Here is a 21156-nt window from a genome sequence, read left to right as displayed (position 1 = left end):
CCTAAACTAATTTCACTTCAGATCCTTACTGTCAACAGAGAGGTGAGAGTTTCTTACACTCAACACAGACACACCAGGCAGGCATACTGACACAAAAGCACATATTGACATTTGCATGCAGACGGATGTACACACATTGATATGTATACTCACATTGATGTGTACATGTGCACTGACATACACACACCAATATGCACATGCACACTGGGGTACACACACAAAGATACACATTGACATATTGACAAATGCATGCCTTTGCTGACATACCTATGCACAACGGATTATATATGCAATATATCTCACACACACACACACACACACACACACACACACACACACACCCCCCACAATGCGCAACAACATACACACACACTGCTGCATCCACGTACATGAGAATACACATCCACAATTACACACATACAGGCATACACATGCATTCTGGCATAAACACACAATGACACAACAGGCATTTACACATGTTTATCTACATGCACATACTAACACACAAATATATGTCCACAGACAAAAACACTAATTTCACATAGAGACGCACATATACAAACATGGACACACAAGCATACACCGACATACATACCCGTGGGTGTACACTATCAAATACACACACTGATGAATACACACCCACAACAGCATGCACAGATATTTGCACACTATATACACTCTCACACTGATGTACAAGTGCGTGCAGAGACAAAGGGGTAGATTTACAACTTGCTGCCCAGGAGTAAAACTGGCATTGTGGATTGGCTGCCAGTGATAGAAATTGCCCGATTTATTTCCATTCATTTCAATTGTAATGAAAATCAGGCGGTTTCTACAACGGGCACCAATTTTACACCCAGGCGGCAAGTTGAAGATGTCCCCCTAAAACAGTGACGTTCACAGGCATACTGACACATATACACCAAGGTAAGTACATACACGGACAAAGAGACATTCTAATTTAAACAGACAGATGCAGAGACACATGTTCCCTGCATACTCCCACACACACTCTTGTTCATGAGCAGAGGCACAGAACTGACATGGTAATGCTAAGAGAGCTCTCTGAAACTATAATATTATTTATATGGGAGTGCCATGCCCTTGCCCCCATTATTACCTCAATCTGCAGCCCCTGTAAGGTGTAGGCCACCCAGTCTTTCAAAACAAGACCAAAAGATCGGCCGACTGTCTGGCACCTCTCGGGCTGTTTTGATTGAAGCCGGAGAGGGAGCATCAATTGGGGAATCAGGATGACACTTTCAGTGGATCCTGGGTCATATACTCATCAGTTCTCAGCCTGGAGTTTGTGTGCGTGCGTGCGTGCGCGCTGGGTTGGGACGGGGAGGCCATGATCTGTGTTGACTTTACATTTAATTACTATAGTTATTCTGTCAGCAATCTGGCTGAATTAATGCAAGAGTTTCTGATTGGATTGTTACCCAGGACCGCAGCTATTAATCACAGCAGCGAAACAATAATGTTTATTCAGAGCCAGATGTGCTCTGGCAGGTTGAGTCAGCACCAGACAAACCCACTGCTGTTGATAAACAAAAAGATGAAGCTGATGTGAAGATCAGGCATCCTTGTGCACAGTCTGTTATTGTTTGTTGTATTTTTTAAAAAGAAACACTTTTTTCAATTTCCCTTGCTCCCTTTTTTTCTCCCCTTGCATAATTTGTACATCAAACTAGATGGAGCAGTGTAAGTGTGTGCGCACATCATAGCCAAGCCCAACTACTGCCCTCACCCGATGTGTGCTTGGCCACATTTGTTAGCTGGGGACACCAGATTGTGATCGGGAGGTATATTTGCTCAATTTTGCTAAAAATGTAAGTAACTTGCTCACTTTTCTGGCGTGTGTACATTACCTGTCAAAACAAAAGTGCTGACTGCTTCTGGGTTTCACACTGGTACTTTATGGAGTGTATATTCATCTATCTTGCCTGTCAGAAAGATACATGAGTCAGTCAGCACATGAATTAGACAAAAAGCTGTAAATCTGGATATTTAGAGTGTGAAAGCTGTTGTGGCATCTTCACACTTCCCTTGGACAATTGTGTGAAGTAGTGGAAGGATTCATAGGCTGACAGGCCACAACATGAATGCTCCTTCTGTGGCTACAACCATCTTCATACCAACTTGGTCCTATATGGCAGGAGGGTTTTATGGGCTCCCACAACCCATACAATGAGGGAAGGCCTCCCACACCCACCGGATGAGATTATCCCGCTGGATGGGAACCCAGAATTCAGAGCCAGAGCTCTGGTCTCCACTTGCCGGTACTGACTGGAGTGGGGTTTGAACCCTGCACCTTCGGGAATGCTACCACTGAGCCATGGCTCCCTCCAGTATGAAAGTGAGTTTTCCAAATGGCTGGCTGAAATAGAAACATAGGAACAGAAGTAGGCCATTTAGCCCCTTGAGCCTGTTCCGGCTCCATAACTCCATGTACCCGCCTTAGCCCCATAATCCCTTAATACCTTTGGTTAACAAAAATCTATCAATCTCAGATTTAAAATTAACAACTGAGCTAGCATCAACTGCCATTTGCAGAAGAGAGTTCCAAACTTCTCCCACCCTTTGCGTGTAGAAATGTTTCCTAACTTCACTCTTGAAAGTCCTGGCTCTAATTTTTAGGCTGTGTCCCCTAGTCCTAGACTCCCCAACCAGCAGAAATAGTTTCTCTCTATCAACCCTATCAGTTCCCCTTAATATCTTGAAAACTTCGATTAAATCACCCTGTAATCTTCTAAATTCCAGGGAATACAACACTGGTTTGTGTAATCTCTCCTCGTAATTTAACTCTTGGAGCCCAGGTATCATTCTGATAAATCTACGCTGCACTCCCTCCAAGGCCAGTATATCCTTCCTAAGGTGCGGTGCCCAGAAATGATTGCAAACCTTAATTGTGTCATTTTGTCACGTGATCCCCGTCACCTGGTCTTTGCTGTCATTCCCAATCAGATCTGACCTGCCCAATCCCACTGAATCTGCAGTACATCAGATACTTTGTGCCATTATCCTTCCAGCCCAAATCCCCACCCTCTGCAATGGAAAGCAAATAATTGGCAAACCCCTGCAGGGCACAAACACTGAAAATCGATTAGTCTGGCAAATATTTTCATTGCTTGTTTTCACACTATTCACAGTAATGGTAATGAAGCAAAAATAAAGCACTGTAATGATTAGTCTCACATATAATACCATCATGACCTGTAGCCTTATTTATTCATATCGCTAATCATAAATGCACACAGTTGTTCCATTTGTCCAATATGTCTGCACTGTCTAACTTAAGGATGGCTGACTTGCACTCTTAAGTGCTGATTTGTTAAAGTTATGAATGAAATATTCTTAAACTTCAGACACCTGACACTTAATTGACACATGTCTCCTCAAGAGCTGGCACCCTGCTGATAGTCTCCCTGAGAACTGGCACCCTGTTAGCACATTCTCTCACTGTGAGTTGGCATCCTATGGAGTAAGTTCGATGACAGCCCCTCTGTTGGCTTCAGTTATGGTCACTTGTACTGTTACCCTGGATACCGGCACAATAGCATCCCAATGCAGCCACAATAACTCCTTGTTTCCTGATGCGTGCAAGGGAAACCCAAGCAGTCCAACTTGAGCTGCAGTCATCATCCATGAGTTAATTGTTAATTAACAAGAGCAAGGTGCTTAGAGCTGCTGAGATATTCACTCATACACACTGCTATTGGAGAACAGTATCTGCGTGGAGGAGAAGGGGTGATAGACCACTAAGGTGCAGCAGCAAAAAATTGGTTAGCTCCAGAAACCCCATATTGCTGTCAAGAGCGCAGAGAGGAGGGGCCATGCCTTCTCACTGCCAGCTTCAATCTGCATTGGTGGAGGTCTGGGAAAAGATTAACCTCCCCCCACTTTTGGCCACAACTGATGCACCATTTGGAAAGACTAAGCAAAATCAGAGGAAAAATGCCAGGGGAGGGACCAAAGGGGGCACATACACTTGGAAATTTTTGGCACGGTGGATGGAGCACGGTGCCAAGGGAAGTTCCTGACCTTGGCTGTTCTGATGGTGAGGGGAGGCCAGCCGCTTCCATGGTGGGAATATGAAAAAGTGGAGACATGCTTGCATTGTCCCGCTGTCCCATACCTCGCAGAAACCGCATGTCAAGCAGTGACCTCGTGGGAGCTTGTCAATTTCATGCCCTCACACCTGGGTTAACACATGGTGCGGTCCAGTCGAGAAGGGGTGAAAGGAAAAACCTCTAAAACCAGGTCACAAAACCGTAAACAAACAGCCACACAGTAACCCCTCACCATGGCTCAGTTGGTTATTTTGTTCACCATTGTGGAACGGAACCGTACAAGCTATGAAGGTCTCAGGTCTGGTTCCCTGATTGTGTTGATTTTGGCCAAAGTGTTAGCATGTCTGCTATAATTCATTTCAGTGCCCCTGGGTTACGGAGAAGAAATATCAGCCAACCTTCCTGCTTATTGGATAAAGGCACTTCCCAGTGCAGTACTGAGTTACACTGACCAGAAAGCTTAGGTTTGATTCTTGGCCTGAGCTAGTTGATCTTAAATGGGTTGCTACAAATGACCTCAGCAATCCTGGGCTAGGGAGAGGAAACAAAATCAGCCCTGATTGCTATGTTGTGACCTCTGCTGGAAAGAGTGTGCATGTGGAGGTTGAGGCTTTGCTGTCATGCCCTTCTGCTCCTCACTGTCACCTACGGTGTTCACTATCTGTGATAGTGAAGAATAGCTACTTACGCAGTAGCACTATCACCTCTGAGTCAGGAGGTCATGGGGTCAAGCCCCACTCCAAGACTTGAGTACATAATCTTAGCCTGGCACGTCAGTGCAGTGCTTGAGAGGGTGCTGCATTGTTGGAGGTGCGATCTTTTGGATGAGACATGTCATGCCACTATTTGAAGACAAACAGGAAAGTTCTCCTGGTGCCCTGGCAAAAAAATGTATCCTCGACCTACCCCACCAAAATAGATTAGCTGGTTCTCGCATTTCAGGTTTTTTGATCTTCAGACCAATCATAAACTACTTCACTGAAAAGGTCGTAGACTTCTGTACAGCTGTTCTTGGATCAGATTTCCCCTGAGCTGACATGCCAACCCCATATATGTTGGGTACACACAATCCCTCACCCCAGGGTACAGCCAGCCATGGGCTCTAGTTTAAAGGGCAGTGCCCCCCCACCCCCATGAAAACACCAATATCAATATCCCTTACATCTCTGCCAAACTGATTGATGAATCAGATGTGCTTCTTGTTTGGTTTACTCTTTCTCGCCCTGGTGCTTCCCCTTTGGTGACATTGGATGCTGAATGTCCTGTACTATCTCATTTAGTGCTCCTTCTAAGTGCTATCCTAGTGGGAGAAGGAAGTGAGGTCTTCTGCCTTGCCCCATGGGTTCCGAGGATAGAGGTGGCTCATTCATTCCTTCAGCAGGTCAGGAAAAGTCTCTGTAATAGTTGTCTGGGACTGCGCACCCTCTTGCGTTGAGTCCTTTGAGAGGGTTGGCTGGGTGACATGGACGATGACTCATGCTAAGAGACACCTCCCTCATCTCTGCCTCCAGCTGCCGTATCTCTGCTGCCGGGCACGTTCAACCCGTTCGACCATCTGCGTGAGGGCCATTCAAAGAGTTACTGTTAGGCTGTGGTAGCTTTGCATAACAGTTTAACCAGGAGATTGCATCCCCCCACCCCGGTACATGACTCACAGAAATCGGTACCCAAAATGTCCATACCATCCGTTATAGTGCTTCTGAGAGGCCCAAACCTGTGCTTAGGCCCTCTGGTAAGGGAGGCTCTCCCGCAGATGCCTCTTGGAGGTGCCATGACCTCCAGGGTAGACGCGGTTCTGTTACATAGAATTACATAGAATTTACAGCTCAGAAACAGGCCATTCGGCCCAACAGGTCCATGCTGGCGTTTATGCTCCACATGAGCCTCCTCCCAACCTACACCATCTTACTTTATAAGCATATCCTTCTATTCCTTTCTCCCTCATGTGTTTATCCAGCTTCCCCTTAAATGCATCAATGCCATTCGCCTCAACTACTCCTTGTGGTAGTGAGTTCTACATTCTAACCACTCTCTGGGTTAAGAAGTTTCTCCTGAATTCCTTATTGGATTTATTAGTGACTATCTTCATATTTATGACCCCTAGTTTTGGACACCCCCACAAGTGGAAACATCTCCTGGCCCCACAAAGGAAGGTTTTTCACTTGCCTCGGAGGGGCCTCTTCATCCTTCCTGACAGCGGACGACCCCTGTTCGCCTGGAGGGAAAGCTGCAGCACAGAACAGAGATACCCAGTGGAGGAGACTGCACTGGAAGCAAGCAGGAATCATCATAGAATCGTACAGCACAGAAGGAGGCCGTTCAGCCCATTGTGCCTGTGCTGGCTCTTTGAAAGAGCTACCAATTAGTCCCACTTGCCTGCTTTTTCCCCATAGCCCTGAATTTTTTTCCTTTTCAACTATTTATCCAATTCCCTTTTGAAAGTTAATGTTGAACCTGCGTCCACCACCCTTTTAGGCAGTGCATTCCCGATCATAACAACACACTGCGTTAAAAAAAAATACTGCTTATCTACCCTCTGGTTCTTTTGCGGATTATCTTAACTCTGTGTCCTCTGGTTACCGACTCTCCTGCTAGTGGAAACAGTTTCTCCTTATTTACCTTATCATAACTCCTCATGGGAACAACACCACCTGCACGTTCCCCTCCAAGTCACACACCATCCCGACTTGGAAATATATCGCCGTTCCTTCATTGTCGCTGGGTCAAAATCCTGGAACTCCCTTCCTAACAGCACTGTGGGAGAACCGTCACCACACGGACTGCAGCGGTTCAAGAAGGCGGCTCACCACCACCTTCTCAAGGGCAATTAGGGATAGGCAATAAATGCCGGCCTCGCCAGCGACGCCCACATCCCGTGAACGAATAAAAAAAATTTAAAAAATCATAATTTTGATCGCCTCTATTAAATCTCCCCTTAATCTCCTTTGCTCTAATAAGAACAATCCCAGCTTCTCTAGTCTCTCCACATAACTGAAGTCTCTTATCACAGGAGTCATCTTCTGGCTGTGATCTCAACAGTGCTAAAGTTTAATTGGCGTTTTATAAACTTCGCTCTACCAGTTATCTATGCAAAAGCTGGTTTATTCCCTCCTCCAATCTGCTCATATTTCTCCTGAAGGTACTGACCCATCTTAGGATTCAGTTTCGTGGTCAGCAGCCTTCCAGAACTTCATGCTATGTGAGCCTGGATAGCGAGCATCACGTAACTATTTGACTGTGGGTGGGGGGGGGAGGTTACCACAGCTGAGCCTGACCCTGATCCTGCCTTCACATGATGTCAGCACATGGCCTTTCCAGTAAGTAACCAGACTGCAGTCAGGATCAGGAACCCAGCTTTGATTATTCCCTTCCTAACCCAGTAGTGCTGAGGCCAATTCTACTGCCACCTTGATTGCGATCAGCTCACTCTGCAGAGTCCAGGGATCGAACCTGGGATCTTTCTGATCTTCCACACGGGGCGTTGTAGGTACCTGCTGGAGCGCTCTTACACTTTAACTTTGGATTATCATTAAGCAAGTTCTATTTGAGAGAGGCCCATCTGTACAGTTCCAGCTGAATATCCTTCAGCACAAAGTGACACTTGGAACTGTTACTTACAGCACCAGAGCATCACACTCACATGAGCAGGCGTGAATCTCACAATGTAATGAGAGTGTGCTGAGCGGAGATGTTATCTGACTTTTTTATTAGATCTGGTGCTGGTTTAAAGGAGAAGGAGAAGGACAGTGTTTGTTCCATTAAATGGGGAATGCGTCAGATCCTTAACCTTTTATAAAATGACTACTGAGAAACCGAAATGCAGGACATAAGAATATAGGAATTGCTGGCCGAAAAAAGACCACAGTCCATCCAGTTCACCTGCTACCATCCTGGTAGTCGCATGATACAATGATAATGGAGTTGTTGACTAATCATAGCAATCAATCTCTATCAATTAGTCTAAACAGACCCAGAAATGAGGTGAGGAAAACCCACAGTGGTGGAGAGCTTTGGGAACCATCGGTCCAAAGTCACCGTTTTCCTTCTAAGCATGGTCCACTTACCACATCTCATGTCTCAAATTACTCATACACTGTATCCCAAAACAAACACCAAGATTGAAAAGAGTAGGGTCCTGACATTCTGCATGGGAGGGAGAGGGCGGATGTAGTGGGGGGTGGGGAGGTAGGGGGTGGGGATGGGGAGGGGGTAAGGGAGGGTGCCAGTCTCACCAGATCGAGACATTAAACCGAGGTCCCCTCGGCCCTCTCGAGTAGAGTGGACGTAAACGATCCCATGGCACAATTTTGAAGAAAAGCAGGGGAGTTCTCCCCGGTCTCCTGGCCAATATTTATCCCTCACCTAAAATCACAAAACACAGATTATCTGATCATTATCACATTGCTGTTTGTGGGATCTTGCTGTGTACAAATTGGCTGCCGTGTTTCCTACATTACAACAGTGATTATACTACAAAAATACGTCATTGGCTGTAAAGCTCTTTGGGACGACCTGAAGTCATTAAAAGATGCTATATAAATACAAGTTCGTTCTTTTTCTTTATAAGCCTCTGACACCAGGGAGTCATTTTCTACAGTGGTAGCTCATAAGCACTGCATTAGCTCAATCTGTGCACAGGGATAGCAGCAGAATGGGAAGCAAAGTGGGACAGTGAAGCCTACCGCCACTTCCCAGTCCTGATTTGAATTCCCCTCCCTCGTCCCCTCTGGGATCGCTACCGCTGGCTGATCCTTCCCTGTAGCCCGCATGTGTGTGGTGGTGGGGGTGGGGGCGGGGGGGGCTCGGCTCCCAAGCACATTTCCTTTCCGTCTGCCCTTGTTCGCACCACCCACAGGGCTCAGTAGGCAGAGCCTTTGTAAGGGACATCAGTCCCTTGTAATAGTGGTGGGAAGACCCCGAGGTTTCCAGATGGAGCGAGAGGGCCTGTCAGCGATCTCCGCTCCCTCCATTTCAACAGCCCCCCACCGCCAACCCCAGCATTTACCTCCAGGTCTCCAGTGGGAGATGCGTTGAAGACTTCAGGGCTGCACCACTGCTAGGATGTTATACTAAAGCTTTATAAATCACTGGTTCGGCCTCAGCTAGAGTATCGAATCCAATTCTGGGCGCCACACTTTAGGAAAGATATCAAGGTCTTAGAGAGGGTGCAAAGATGATTTACTAAAATGATACCAGAGATGAGGGACTTTAGTTATGTGGAGAGACTGGAGAAGCTGGGGTTGTTCTCCTTAGAGCAGAGAGGGTTAAGGGGAGATTTAATAGAGGTGTTCAAAATTATGAGGTGTTTTGATAGAGTAGACAGGGAGAAACTGTTTCTACTGGCAGAAGACACAGATTTATAATTGGCAAAAGAACCAGAGGGGAGATGAGTAGAAATTTTTTTTACACAGCGAGTTGTTATGATCTGAAATGCACTGCCTGAACTGCACTGCACTTTCAAAAGGGAATTGGATAAATACTTAAAAAAGGAAAAATTTGCTGGGCGATGGGGAAAGAGCGGGGGGTGGGGTGGGGGGGGTAGGTGGGACTAATTGGATAGCTCTTTCAAAGAGCCAACGCAGGCACAATGGGCCGAATGGCCTCCTTCTTTGCTGTATGATTCTACGATTTCCCTCGGGGCCACTAGCAGGCTTCCATTTGCTGGTGCGAATCCTGCCAGGAGTCGACCATGAATGCTTCATATGACCCCTGACCCAGGAAACTGGGCCAGGGTCATGGTGGGGTCAGGGTTAAAGGGAAATCCAGCCCTATGAATCAGTTCAAACCATCAGTGTTATATGAGAGAAGTGCTTCAAGCTTGAAGTTCCATTTTCATAGAACATTTTGTAAAATTTACTCCCATTTAACATACGCCTTGGCTTAAGATCTGAGTTTCATTGTAAAATCTTTTGCATTCTATACAAAAAAATTACAGTCCCTGTCAGAACTGGAGCAGCTTGCTGTCAGTAATTTAGCTCGGGAATTCACTACAGGCTGACGTCCAGTATCTATGTGCAGTACATTATAATTGTACCTCCCTATCACAGCACCCAATAATACACTGGATTGCATTGATCTAATTTAAACCATTTCTTAGTGTATTAAAATCTTGTAATAATGATTGGGATGTTCTTCTCATCGCTTGTTATTATAAGTCATGGCGCCTGTTAATAAATCAATCTAGCTCTCTCTCTCCCTGCTTCCCCTCACCACCTTCTTTCCCCGCCCCTCTCATCCTCCCCCTTTCTCCCTCCCCTTCCCCGTGCTCCCTTCCCTTCCTCCTCTTTTCTCTTTCCTCCTATCTCCCTCCTTCTCGTTCCTTCTCCAGTTTCACTCTGCCTCTCTCTCTCATTTTCTCACTGCCCCTCTCCCTTGCCCGCCGCTCCTCCCTCCCCCTCTCCCTCTCTCTCTCTCTGATCTGGTGCTGATGCAGTGCCTTCCTTTTCCAGAAAAGCATAGCTCATGCATAATTATAAGGATCGTTGCAGTAGAAGATGATAAATCGTATACTGGGGGAGGGGGGAGGTTGGGGATCACACTGGTGGCTGGTTGTGACTTGTGTTTTATATGCTGTGCAGTGTGGAGCATACACCAGAGCAGTGCAGGGTCGAGAGAGCTGTGGCGCTGGGACACTACGAGCAATGCAGGGAAGGCATTGCAGTGACATTGTGTGTCTGAATGTAAGTCATAGAAATTCACATCAGCCGCAGAAGCCGTTAAAATGCAAAGCACTGGGATTGCAAGGCAGCAGCATCCTGAGCAGACGTGACAGAGGCAGTACAGACACACACACACACACACACACACACACACACACAGGGAGCGAGGAGATGAGCAGCTTCGGAACCAATCGGAGCACAAATCGTTTCCGTATCAGCCAATGGATGAGCTTTGCACACTGCCCATTGACCGCAGAATGCTGGGCTCCTATAAAAGTCACGGCTTCCGAGTAACAGGCTGCAGAGCTGGGATAGAGACTGATGCAACTGAGCCTTTCACACACTGCATTCAGAGCTTTCTGTGCCTACTGTGCTGGAACTGTGCCCTTAATTTATTCTCAAGATGCCTGAGTGCTGGGATGGGGTAAGTAGAGGCCCATGGGCAGTGTGTGTGCTTGTGTGTGTGTTTGTGTGCGTGTGTTTGTGTGTGTGTGTGCGTGTCTGTCTCTCTTTTCCCCCCCTCTATCCTCCCATTCTCCATCCCCCCCTCTCACTTCCACCAGCCCCCCCTCTTTCCTTCTCCCCACCCCCCCCATTCTCCCTCTGTTAGTGATGTCTGTCGGTGTTAAGAGTCCTGTCAGTGGGCATTTGGAGCTGGTCAGGCTGTGCAGGCACACAGTCTTTGTTACTGGCATCATCTGCGGGCTTTATGCGCTCTGGTAGAAGGGGAAGGTGGTCCTGGGGGGGAAGGGGATGGGGGAGAGGTGGTCTTTATCAGTGCGTTGAAAGGACATAGTTGCTGTCTTGTCACCTGGTATGAAATAGTAGGCAAAAATCTAGCGGAGGATAAAGGCACCTGTATATGGGTTAGATGGCACGATGAGGCGTGTGTAGTTTGATCTCCTTTTCTTGGGAAAAGCTGAACCGATCTGATTTGCGGTGATGGGGGCTGGCTGGCTGGGCTGGGGGAGGGGTGCCGCATCTTGATGGTACCAGTAGGTGGAAAACCGGGAGCAGCCAGCTTACTGCGGGGTTTGTAAACCATGACAGAGCAGCAGCCACTGTATCGTCTGAACAAGGGTGTTCTACAAATGACTTCGCCATTTTTCTGAAGAGGCGTTAAGTATGAGTGTAAATTGTGGGGGAATGTGTGCCCCAATGGGAGTGAGTGCTTTGTCATGTGAAGGTCGGTGTTTCAGAATGTGTACATTTTATGTACGGGCTCAGGTATATGTGCACTTGTGTATGAATGAGAATCTGTTCGCACGTGAATGTACTTACATGTATGGGGTGTGTCTGTGTATATGGCTAGATGCATTATGTGTACTTACGAGCCTGTGCATGTGCACATGTATGACTGCATGGGTATGCAGGTATGTTAGGCATGTGCGTGAATGTGCTTATGTGTATCTGTGGGTGGGTCATGAATGCAAATATATGTGTAGATGTATACGAGTTTTCATATATGTGTGTGTTTGACAGTATGTCTTGGTGTATGCATATGCATGAGCAATTATTTAAGTGTGTGCTTGTGTGAGAGTGTACATGAATGTACATATTTTGTGTTGGAGTTTGTGTTTTGTGTGTCCTTGTGTGAATGTGCATTTGTGTGTATGTGCGTACATATGTGAGTGTGTGCACAAATGAGTAGGTGTGTGTGTGTGTATATGTGTCAATATGTATGAGTATGTATAACGGCCCTGAAATCCCTCGGAGCTCTGCAGGTCTCGTGCTGTAAGTTTGGCGAGACACCGCTAGGACTCCTCTGAAATGACCGAGACTTGGTTACACTGGGTCTCCACTGTTTCTGGGAGTTTCCTGGTTGCCTTGTAAGGGGCAGCACTGGAACATAGGAACAGGAGTAGGCCATTCAGCCCCTCGAGCCTATTCCACCATTCAATTAGATCATGGCTGATTGCATCTCAACTCCATTTACCCACCTTGGTTCTGTAACCCTTAACACACTTACCTAACAAAAATCTATCAGTTTTGAAATTTCAAATTGACCTCAACCTCAACAGCTTTTTAGGGCAGAGTTTTCCAGATTTCCACTACCCTTTGTGTGGAGAAGTGCTTCCTGACATCACCCTTGAATGACCTAGCTCTAATTTTTAGATTATGCCTGGACTTGCCCACCAGAGGAAATAGTTTCTCTCTATCCACCCCATCACATCCTTTAATCATCTTAAACACCTCAATTAGATCACCTCTTAATCTTTTATACTCAAGGGAATACACTGCCCTCTGCCCCTAAGAAGGCACATGACAGGCCAGGGGTGGGGACTCCCCAAGCTGAAATTCCTGCTCCTGGGCCTCAGCTGGGACCCAGTGTTAACGTGGTGGCCAATTCACCCAGCAAGGTGAGTCGTATCAGCTTCCATGAGGATGCGTGTGGCCGCACCCACCAGTGGGTGGGTGACAGAATATCCCCTGGCATGGGGCAGGCGCACAAAGATGAGCCCGAAGTGCCACTTGCACCCACCTGCCCCTTTGTAAACAAGCTGCCTTCCCACTGACCAAACAAACTCTGGTGGGTCAACGCTGGGGGACACCGTTTGCTGCCCATTGAATTTCAGCGCCAGTTTTTAAGTGCGTGCGTGAGCATGTTTAAATAAAGTGTGGGCATGTTTGGATTTGTGCTGGAGTATGTTTGTGTGTGTATGTATTCGTGTCCATATCTTTTGGCTTATGCACAATTGTGTGTATATGTTTCGTCATGTATGTGCTTGTGTATATGTTCATGAGTGTGCAAATATATGTAATCATGTGCATGAATGTTCGTATATGTCTGTAAGTGTGTATCAATGTGTGTAGGAGTGTATCTTTGGGCAGTGGCAGAGCCGGGCTTGGCCGACTGCTGAGGGGGAGGGGTTGAGCTTGAGATTTGGCCGACTTGGCAGAAAGGGGGACCGAGCTGGGAATCAGGGAATGGCAACTTACCCAGTCCGAAGGCCGAGCCGGGAAATGCTCAGACTCGCAGGTCAGATCTAGAGGCCAAGAACGAGTGACCGAGATGCGAAATGGAGGACGTCCTCCAAAGTCGCGTTGGCCAACCTCAAAATGATTAGGAGGTCATGACTCTCCCCTGTCTCTGCCACTATCTTTGGATGTGTATATGTGCGTATATGTGTAGGTATGTACGTGAATGTGACCATGTATGAGTGTTTTTATATATGTACATTTGTAGGTGTGTAAGTGAGTGTGTGTACATGTGTATGCAAGTGAGTGTGTGTACATGTGTATGCAAATGAGTGTGTACATGTGTATGCAAATGAGTGTGTACATGTGTATGCAAATGAGTGTGTACATGTGTATGCAAATGAGTGTGTGTACATGTGTATGCAAATGAGTACATGCGTATGCAAATGAGTGTGTGTACATGTGTATGCAAATGAGTGTGTACATGTGTATGCAAATGAGTGTGTGTACATGTGTATGCAAATGAGTGTGTGTACATGTGTATGCAAATGAGTGTGTGTGCATGTGTATGCAAATGAGTGTGTACATGTGTATGCAAATGAGTATGTACATGTGTATGCAAATGATTGTGTACATGTGTATGCAAATGAGTGTGTACATGTGTATGCAAATGAGTGTGTGTACATGTGTATGCAAATGAGTGTGTGTACATATGTATGCAAATGGGTGGGTGTACATGTGTATGCAAATGGGTGGGTGTACATGTGTATGTAAATGGGTGGGTGTGTGTACATGTGTATGTAAATGGGTGGGTGTGTGTACATGTGTATGTAAATGGGTGTGTATATATGTGTATGTAAATGAGCATGCATGCACAGGTAGGTGAGAAGACTCGGAGTGGAGAGCCTGATGATGAGGGGCAGGATGTAACAGATACATCGGGAGATTTATAAGAGATTGCTACATGTAATGGGCAGTGCTGCAACTCCTAGGTAGCTCAGCAAGTTATGGGGAGGGAGGGAGGGTGGATATAAGGAAGGATATAAATGGATAGATATAAGTAAAGAAAGATGGGTATAAGGAAGGTTGGATATAAGGAATGAAGATGGATACACGAAAGGATATAAAGAAGGATAGATATGAAGGAAGGAAGGATGGATATAAGGACAGTTTGGTGGATGGAAGGATGGATATAAGGAAGGTAGGATGGATATAAGGATGGATTTAAGGAAGTGAAGGATGGATTTAAGGAAGTGAAGGATGGATATAAGGAAGGATGGATGGATATAAGGAAAGTAGGATGGAAATAAGGATGGATATCAGGAAGGTAGGGAGGATATAAGGAAGGATGGATATAAGGATCGCAGGATGGATATAAGGAAGGATAGAAGGATGGATTATAAGGATGGAAGGAAGGTAGGAATGATATAAGGAAAGATATCAGGAAAGAAGGATGGGTATAAGGAAGGAAGGATGGATGGATATAAGGGAGGAACATAGGAACAGGAGTAGGCCATTTAGCCCCTCGAGCCTGTTCCGCCATTCAATGAGATCATGGCTGATCTGTGACCTAACCCCATGTACCTGCCTTAGCCCCATATCCTTTAATACCTTTGGTTAACAAAAATCTGTCAATCTCAGATTTAAAATTAACAATTGAGCTAGTATCAACTGCTGTTTATGGAAGAGAGTTCCAAACTTCTACCACCCGTTGCGTGTAGAGGTATTTCCTAACTTCACTCCTGAAAGTCCTGGTTCTAATTTTTAGGCTATGTCCTCTAGTACTAGACTCCCCAACCAGTGGAAATAGTTTCTCTCTATCTACCCTGATAGCAGAGATGTTAAACAAATATTTTATACCTGTCTTCACAGTAGAAGACACAAAAAACATACCGGAAATAGTGAGGAACCAAGGGTCTAATGAGAGTGAGGAGCTTAAAGTAATTAAGATTAGTAAAGAAAAAGTACTGGAGAAATTAATGGGACTAAAAACCGACAAATCCCCTGGACCAAATAGGCTACATCCTAGGATTTTAAAAGAGGTGGCTAGAGAGATAGTGGATGCATTGGTTTTGATCTTCCAGAATTCCCTAGATTCTAGAACGGTCCCCATGGATTGGAAGGTAGCAAATGTAACCCCGCTATTCAAGAAAGGAGGGAGAGAGAAAACAGGGAACTATAGGCCAGTTAGCCTGACATCAGTAGTAGGGAAAATGCTAGAATCAATTATTAATGACATAGTAACAGGGCACTTAGAAAATCATAATATGATTAGGCAGAGTTAACATGGTTTTATGAAAGGGAAATCACATTTGACAAATCTATTAGAGTTTTTTGAGGGTGTAACCAGCAGGGTAGATAAGCAGGAACCAGTGGATGTAGTATATTTGGATTTTCAAAAGGCATTCGATAAGGTGCCACACAAGACGTTGTTACACAAGATTAGGGCTCATGGGATTGGGGGTAATATATTAGCATGGATTGAAGATTGGTTAATGGACAGAAAACAGAGAGTAGGAATAAATGGGTCATTTTCGGGTTGGCAGATTGTAACTGGTGGGGTGACGCAAGGATCAGTGCTTGGGCCTCAGCTGTTTACAATATATATCAATGACTTAGATGAGGGGACCGAGAGTAATGTATCCAAGTTTGCTGACGATACAAAGCTAGGTGAGAAAGTAAGCTATGAGATGGATGCAAAGGGATATAGACAGGTTAAGTGAATGGGCGGGAAGGTGGCAGATGGAGTATAACGTGGGGAAATGTGAAATTACTCCAGTTTGGTAGGAAGAATAGAAAAGCAGAATATTTTTTAAAAGGTGAGAGACTAAGAAATGCTGGTATTCAGAGGGATTTGGGTGTCCTTGTACACGAATCACAGAAAGTTAACATGCAGGTACAGCAAGCAATTCGGAAGGGAAATGATATGTTAGCCTTTATTTCGAAGGGGTTGGATTATAAGAGGAAGGAAGTCTTGCTGCAATTATATAGGGCTCTGGTGAGACATACCTGGAGTACAGTGTACAGCCTTGGTCTCCTTACCTAAGGAAGGATATACTTGCCTTAGAGGCTGTGCAATGAAGGTTCACTAGATTGACTTGTGGGATGAGAGGGTTGTCCTATGAGGAGAGATTGAGTAAAATGGGCCTATATTTTCTAGAGTTTAGAAGAATGAGAGGTGATCTCATTGAAACGTATAAAATTCTTAGAGGGCTTGACAGGGTAGATGCTGAGAGGCTGTTTCCCCTGGCTGGAGAGTCTAGAACCAGGGGTCATAGTCTCAAGATAAGGGGTGGGCCATTTAAGACCGAGATGGGGAAAAATGCCTTCACTCATAAAGTTGTGAATCTTTGGAATTCTCTACCCCATGCTCAGTCGTTGAGTATATTCAAGACTGAGATCAATAGATTTTTGGATACTAAGGGAACCAAGGGAAACGGGGATAGGGTGGGAAAGTGGAGTTCAGGTAGAATATCAGCCATGATCTTGTTAAGTGGTGGAGCAGGCTCGAGGGGCCGTATGGCCTACTCCTGCTCTTATTTCTTATGTTCTTATGTACCCCATCAGTTCCCCTTAATATCTTGAAAACTTCGATCAAATCAACCCTTAATCTGCTAAATTCCAGGGAATACAACCCTAGGTTGTGTAATTGCTCCTCATAATTTAACCCTTGGAATCCAGGTATCATTCTAGTAAATCTACGCTGCACTCCTTCCAAGGCAAATATATCCTTCCTAAGGTGCAGTGCCCAGAACTGAACACAGAACCCCAGGTGTGGTCTAACCAGGGTTTTGTATAGCTGTAGCATAACTTCTACCCCCTTGTATTCTAGTCCTCTAGACATAAAGGCCAGCATTCTGTTAGCCTTTTTGATTATTTTCTGTACCTGTCCATGACATTTTAATGATCCATGTACATGGATCCCTAAGTCTCTTTGGACCACCAATGTTTCGAGCTTTTCACCATTTAGAAAATACTCTGATCTATCCTTTTTAGGTCCAAAGTGGATGCACTTACACTTGCCTACATTGAAATCCATTTGCCACAGTTTTGCCCATTCACATAATCTATTAATATCTCTCTGTAATTTTATGCTTCCATCTACACTGCTTACAATGCGTCCTATCTTTGTGACATCGGATATGTGGCTCTCCATCTCGACATCTGAGTCAATAATAAATACAGTGAATAGTTGAGGCCACAACACAGATCCCTGTGGGACATCACTAGTCACATCCTGCCAATTTGAGTACCTGCCCACTATACCTATTCTCTGTCTCCTGCTGCTCAGCCAATTTCCTAACCAGGTCAATAATTTGCCCTCAATTCCATGAGCTTCAACTTAGCTAACAGTCTGTTATTAGGGACTTTATCGAATGCCTTCTGTATGTCCATATAAACAACATCCGTAAACATTCTCCTGTCCACTACTTTAGTCACTCTTCAAAAAATTCAATCAGGTTCGTCAGGCATGACCTACCCTTTACAAATCGATGCTGGCTCTATGGAAGGATGGATGGATATAAGAAAGGAAGGATGGATATAAGGAAGGTCAGATGGATATTAGGATGGATGTAAGGAAGGTCAGATGGATATTAGGATGGATATAAGGAAGGTCAGGTGGATATTAGGATGGATATAAGGAAGGTCAGATGGATATTAGGATGGATGTAAGGAAGGTCAGATGGATATTAGGATGGATATAAGGAAGGTCAGGTGGATATTAGGATGGATATAAGGAAGGTCAGATGGATATTAGGATGGATATAAGGAAGGTCAGGTGGATATTAGGATGGATATAAGGAAGGTCAGATGGATATTAGGATGGATATAAGGAAGGTCAGGTGGATATTAGGATGGATATAAGGAAGGTCAGGTGGATATTAGGATGGATATAAGGAAGGTCAGATGGATATCAGGATGGATGTAAGGAAGGAAGGATGGATATGAGGAAGCTTGGATATAAGGAAGTAAGAATGGATATAAAGAGGGATATAAGGAAGGAAGGACAGATATAAAGATGAAAGGATGAATATAAGGAAGGATATAAGGAAGGGAGGACAGAAAAAAGGAAGGTTGGATGGACATAAGGGAGGATGAATGGATATAAGGAAGGTAGGTTGTACGTAAGGAAAGATATAAGGCAGGTAGGATGGATATAAGGAAGGAAGGATATAAACTACGGGTGGAAAGAGTGGTCCCAGCACTCCGCGAAAGAAGTACTTTTGAAGTATAGTCACTGTTGTAATATAGGAATGGCCCAGTTTTGATCCCCGCTCTGTGCTGATTCCAGCCAGCTATGCAGCCTGATCGTTGCTGCTGGAAGTGTGTGTGTGTGTGTGTCCGTGTGTGTGTGTGAGACTGTGTGGACGAAATGAGCTGCAATTTCATCGTATTGACCAAAACTTACTATCAGTGCTCACAACTGAGTACCCAAAGGCACCCACCCCTGTCACACTGTGTATGGGTGTGTTTGTCATATTGTGTATGGGTGTGTTTGTCATATTGTGTATGGGTGTGTTTGTCACATTGTGTATGGGTGTGTTTGTCACATTGTAATTGGGTGTGTTTATCACACTGTGTATGGGTGTGTTTATCACACTGTGTATGAGTGCGTTTGTCACATTGTGTATGGGTGTGTTTGTCACATTGTGTATGGGGTGTGTTTATCACATTGTGTATGGGTGTGTTTATCACACTGTGTATGAGTGCGTTTGTCACATTGTGTATGGGTGTGTTTGTCACATTGTGTATGGGTGTGTTTGTCACATTGTGTATGGGTGTGTTTATCACATTGTGTATGGGTGTGTTTATCACATTGTGTATGGGTGTGTTTATCACACTGTGTATGAGTGCGTTTGTCACATTGTGTATGGGTGTGTTTGTCACATTGTGTATGGGTGTGTTTGTCACATTGTGTATGGGTGTGTTTATCACACTGTGTATGGGTGTGTTTGTCACATTGTGTATGGGTGTGTTTATCACACTGTGTATGGGTGTGTTTTTCACATTGTGTATGGGTGTGTTTATCACACTGTGTATGGGTGTGTTTGTCACATTGTGTATGGGTGTGTTTGTCACATTGTGTATGGGTGTGTTTATCACATTGTGTATGGGTGTGTTTGTCACATTGTGTATGGGTGTGTTTGTCACATTGTGTTTGGGTGTGTTTATCACATTGTGTATGGGTGCGTTTATCACATTGTGTATGGGTGTGTTTGTCACATTGTGTACGGGTGTGTTTGTCACATTGTGTTTGGGTGTGTTTATCACATTGTGTATGGGTGTGTTTATCACATTATGAGTGTGTGTCACATTGTGTATGGGTGTGTTTATCTAAGTGTGTATGGGTGTGTTTATCAAAGTGTGTATGGGTGTGTTTATCACATTGTGTATGAGTGTGTTTGGCACATTGCTTATCACATTGTGTATGAGTGTGTTTATCACATTGTGTATGGGTGTGTTTGTCACACTGTATAGGAGTGTGTTTATAGCATTGCATATGAGTGTGTTTATAACATTGCGTATGAGTGTGTTTATAACATTATGAGTGTGTATGGGTGTGTTTATCTAAGTGTGTATGGGTGTGTTTATAACATTGTGTATGAGTGTGTTTATAACATTGTGTATGAGTGTGTTTATAACATTGTGTATGAGTGTGTTTATAACATTGTGTATGAGTGTGTTTATCACATTGTGTATGTCACAGTGTGTAGGAGTGTGTTTATAACATTGTGTAAGGGTGTGTTTATCACATTGTGTATGAATATGTTTATCAATTTGTGTATGAGTGTTTGTCACAGTGTGTGAGAGTTTGTCACTGTGTGAATCTGTCTTTATGATAGGGTGTCGGTTTATGACAGTGTGAGCGTGTTTATCTCTGTATGAGTGTGTCTGTGTTATGGTAGTCTGGGTGTATCTAGTACAGAGTGAGTATGGTTGTTTATGATAGTGTGAATGTTTTTGTTCATGATAATGAGTGTATTACCACAGTGCGAGTTTACATTTGGTCCATAGCCCTGCAGGTCACGGCTCTTCAGGTGCACATTCATATATTTTTAAAATGAGTTGAGGGTTTCTGCCTCTACCACTCTTTCAGGCAGTGAGTTCCAGACCCCCACCACCCTCTGGGTGAAAAAAGTTTTCCTAATTTCCATTGTAATCCTTCTACCAATCACTTTAAATCGATGCCCCCTGGTTATTGACCCCTCTGCTAAGGGAAATAGGTCCTTCCTATCCATTCTATCTAGGCCCCTCATAATTTTGTACACCTCAATCAAATCACCCCTCAGCCTCCTCTGTTCCAAGGAAAACAACCCCAGCCTATCCAATCTGTCATCATAGCTAAAATTCTCCAGTCCTGGCAACATCCTCGTAAATCTCCCCCACACCCTCTCTAGCGCAATTACATCCTTCCTGTAATGTGGTGACCAGAATTGTGCGCAGTACTCAAGCTGTGGCCTAACTAGTGTTTTATACAGTTCCAGCATAACATCCCTGCTTTT

At 44.8% G+C, this 21156-nt stretch overlaps 1 protein-coding gene across 2 annotated transcripts in view; it reads left to right on the top strand.

Annotated features, from left to right (window-relative positions):
- ndrg4 (NDRG family member 4) overlaps window positions 1–21156 on the top strand; it is a 214098-nt gene that overhangs the window by 40339 nt on the left and 152603 nt on the right. The window contains exon 4 of one of the 2 annotated variants that reach the window (XM_067997685.1): window positions 10652–10753. The exons of the other annotated variant lie outside the window; for it this stretch is intronic. Within the exon in view, the coding sequence (XP_067853786.1) occupies window positions 10652–10753 (102 nt within the window). The remainder of the gene's footprint in view (window positions 1–10651; window positions 10754–21156) is intronic. 2 annotated transcript variants of the gene reach the window in all.

The sequence above is a fragment of the Heptranchias perlo genome, chromosome 16 (genome assembly GCF_035084215.1).
Source record: "Heptranchias perlo isolate sHepPer1 chromosome 16, sHepPer1.hap1, whole genome shotgun sequence".
In the NCBI taxonomy this organism is placed as follows: Eukaryota; Metazoa; Chordata; class Chondrichthyes; order Hexanchiformes; family Hexanchidae; genus Heptranchias; species Heptranchias perlo.
This window is presented reverse-complemented; position numbering and strand designations above follow the sequence as displayed.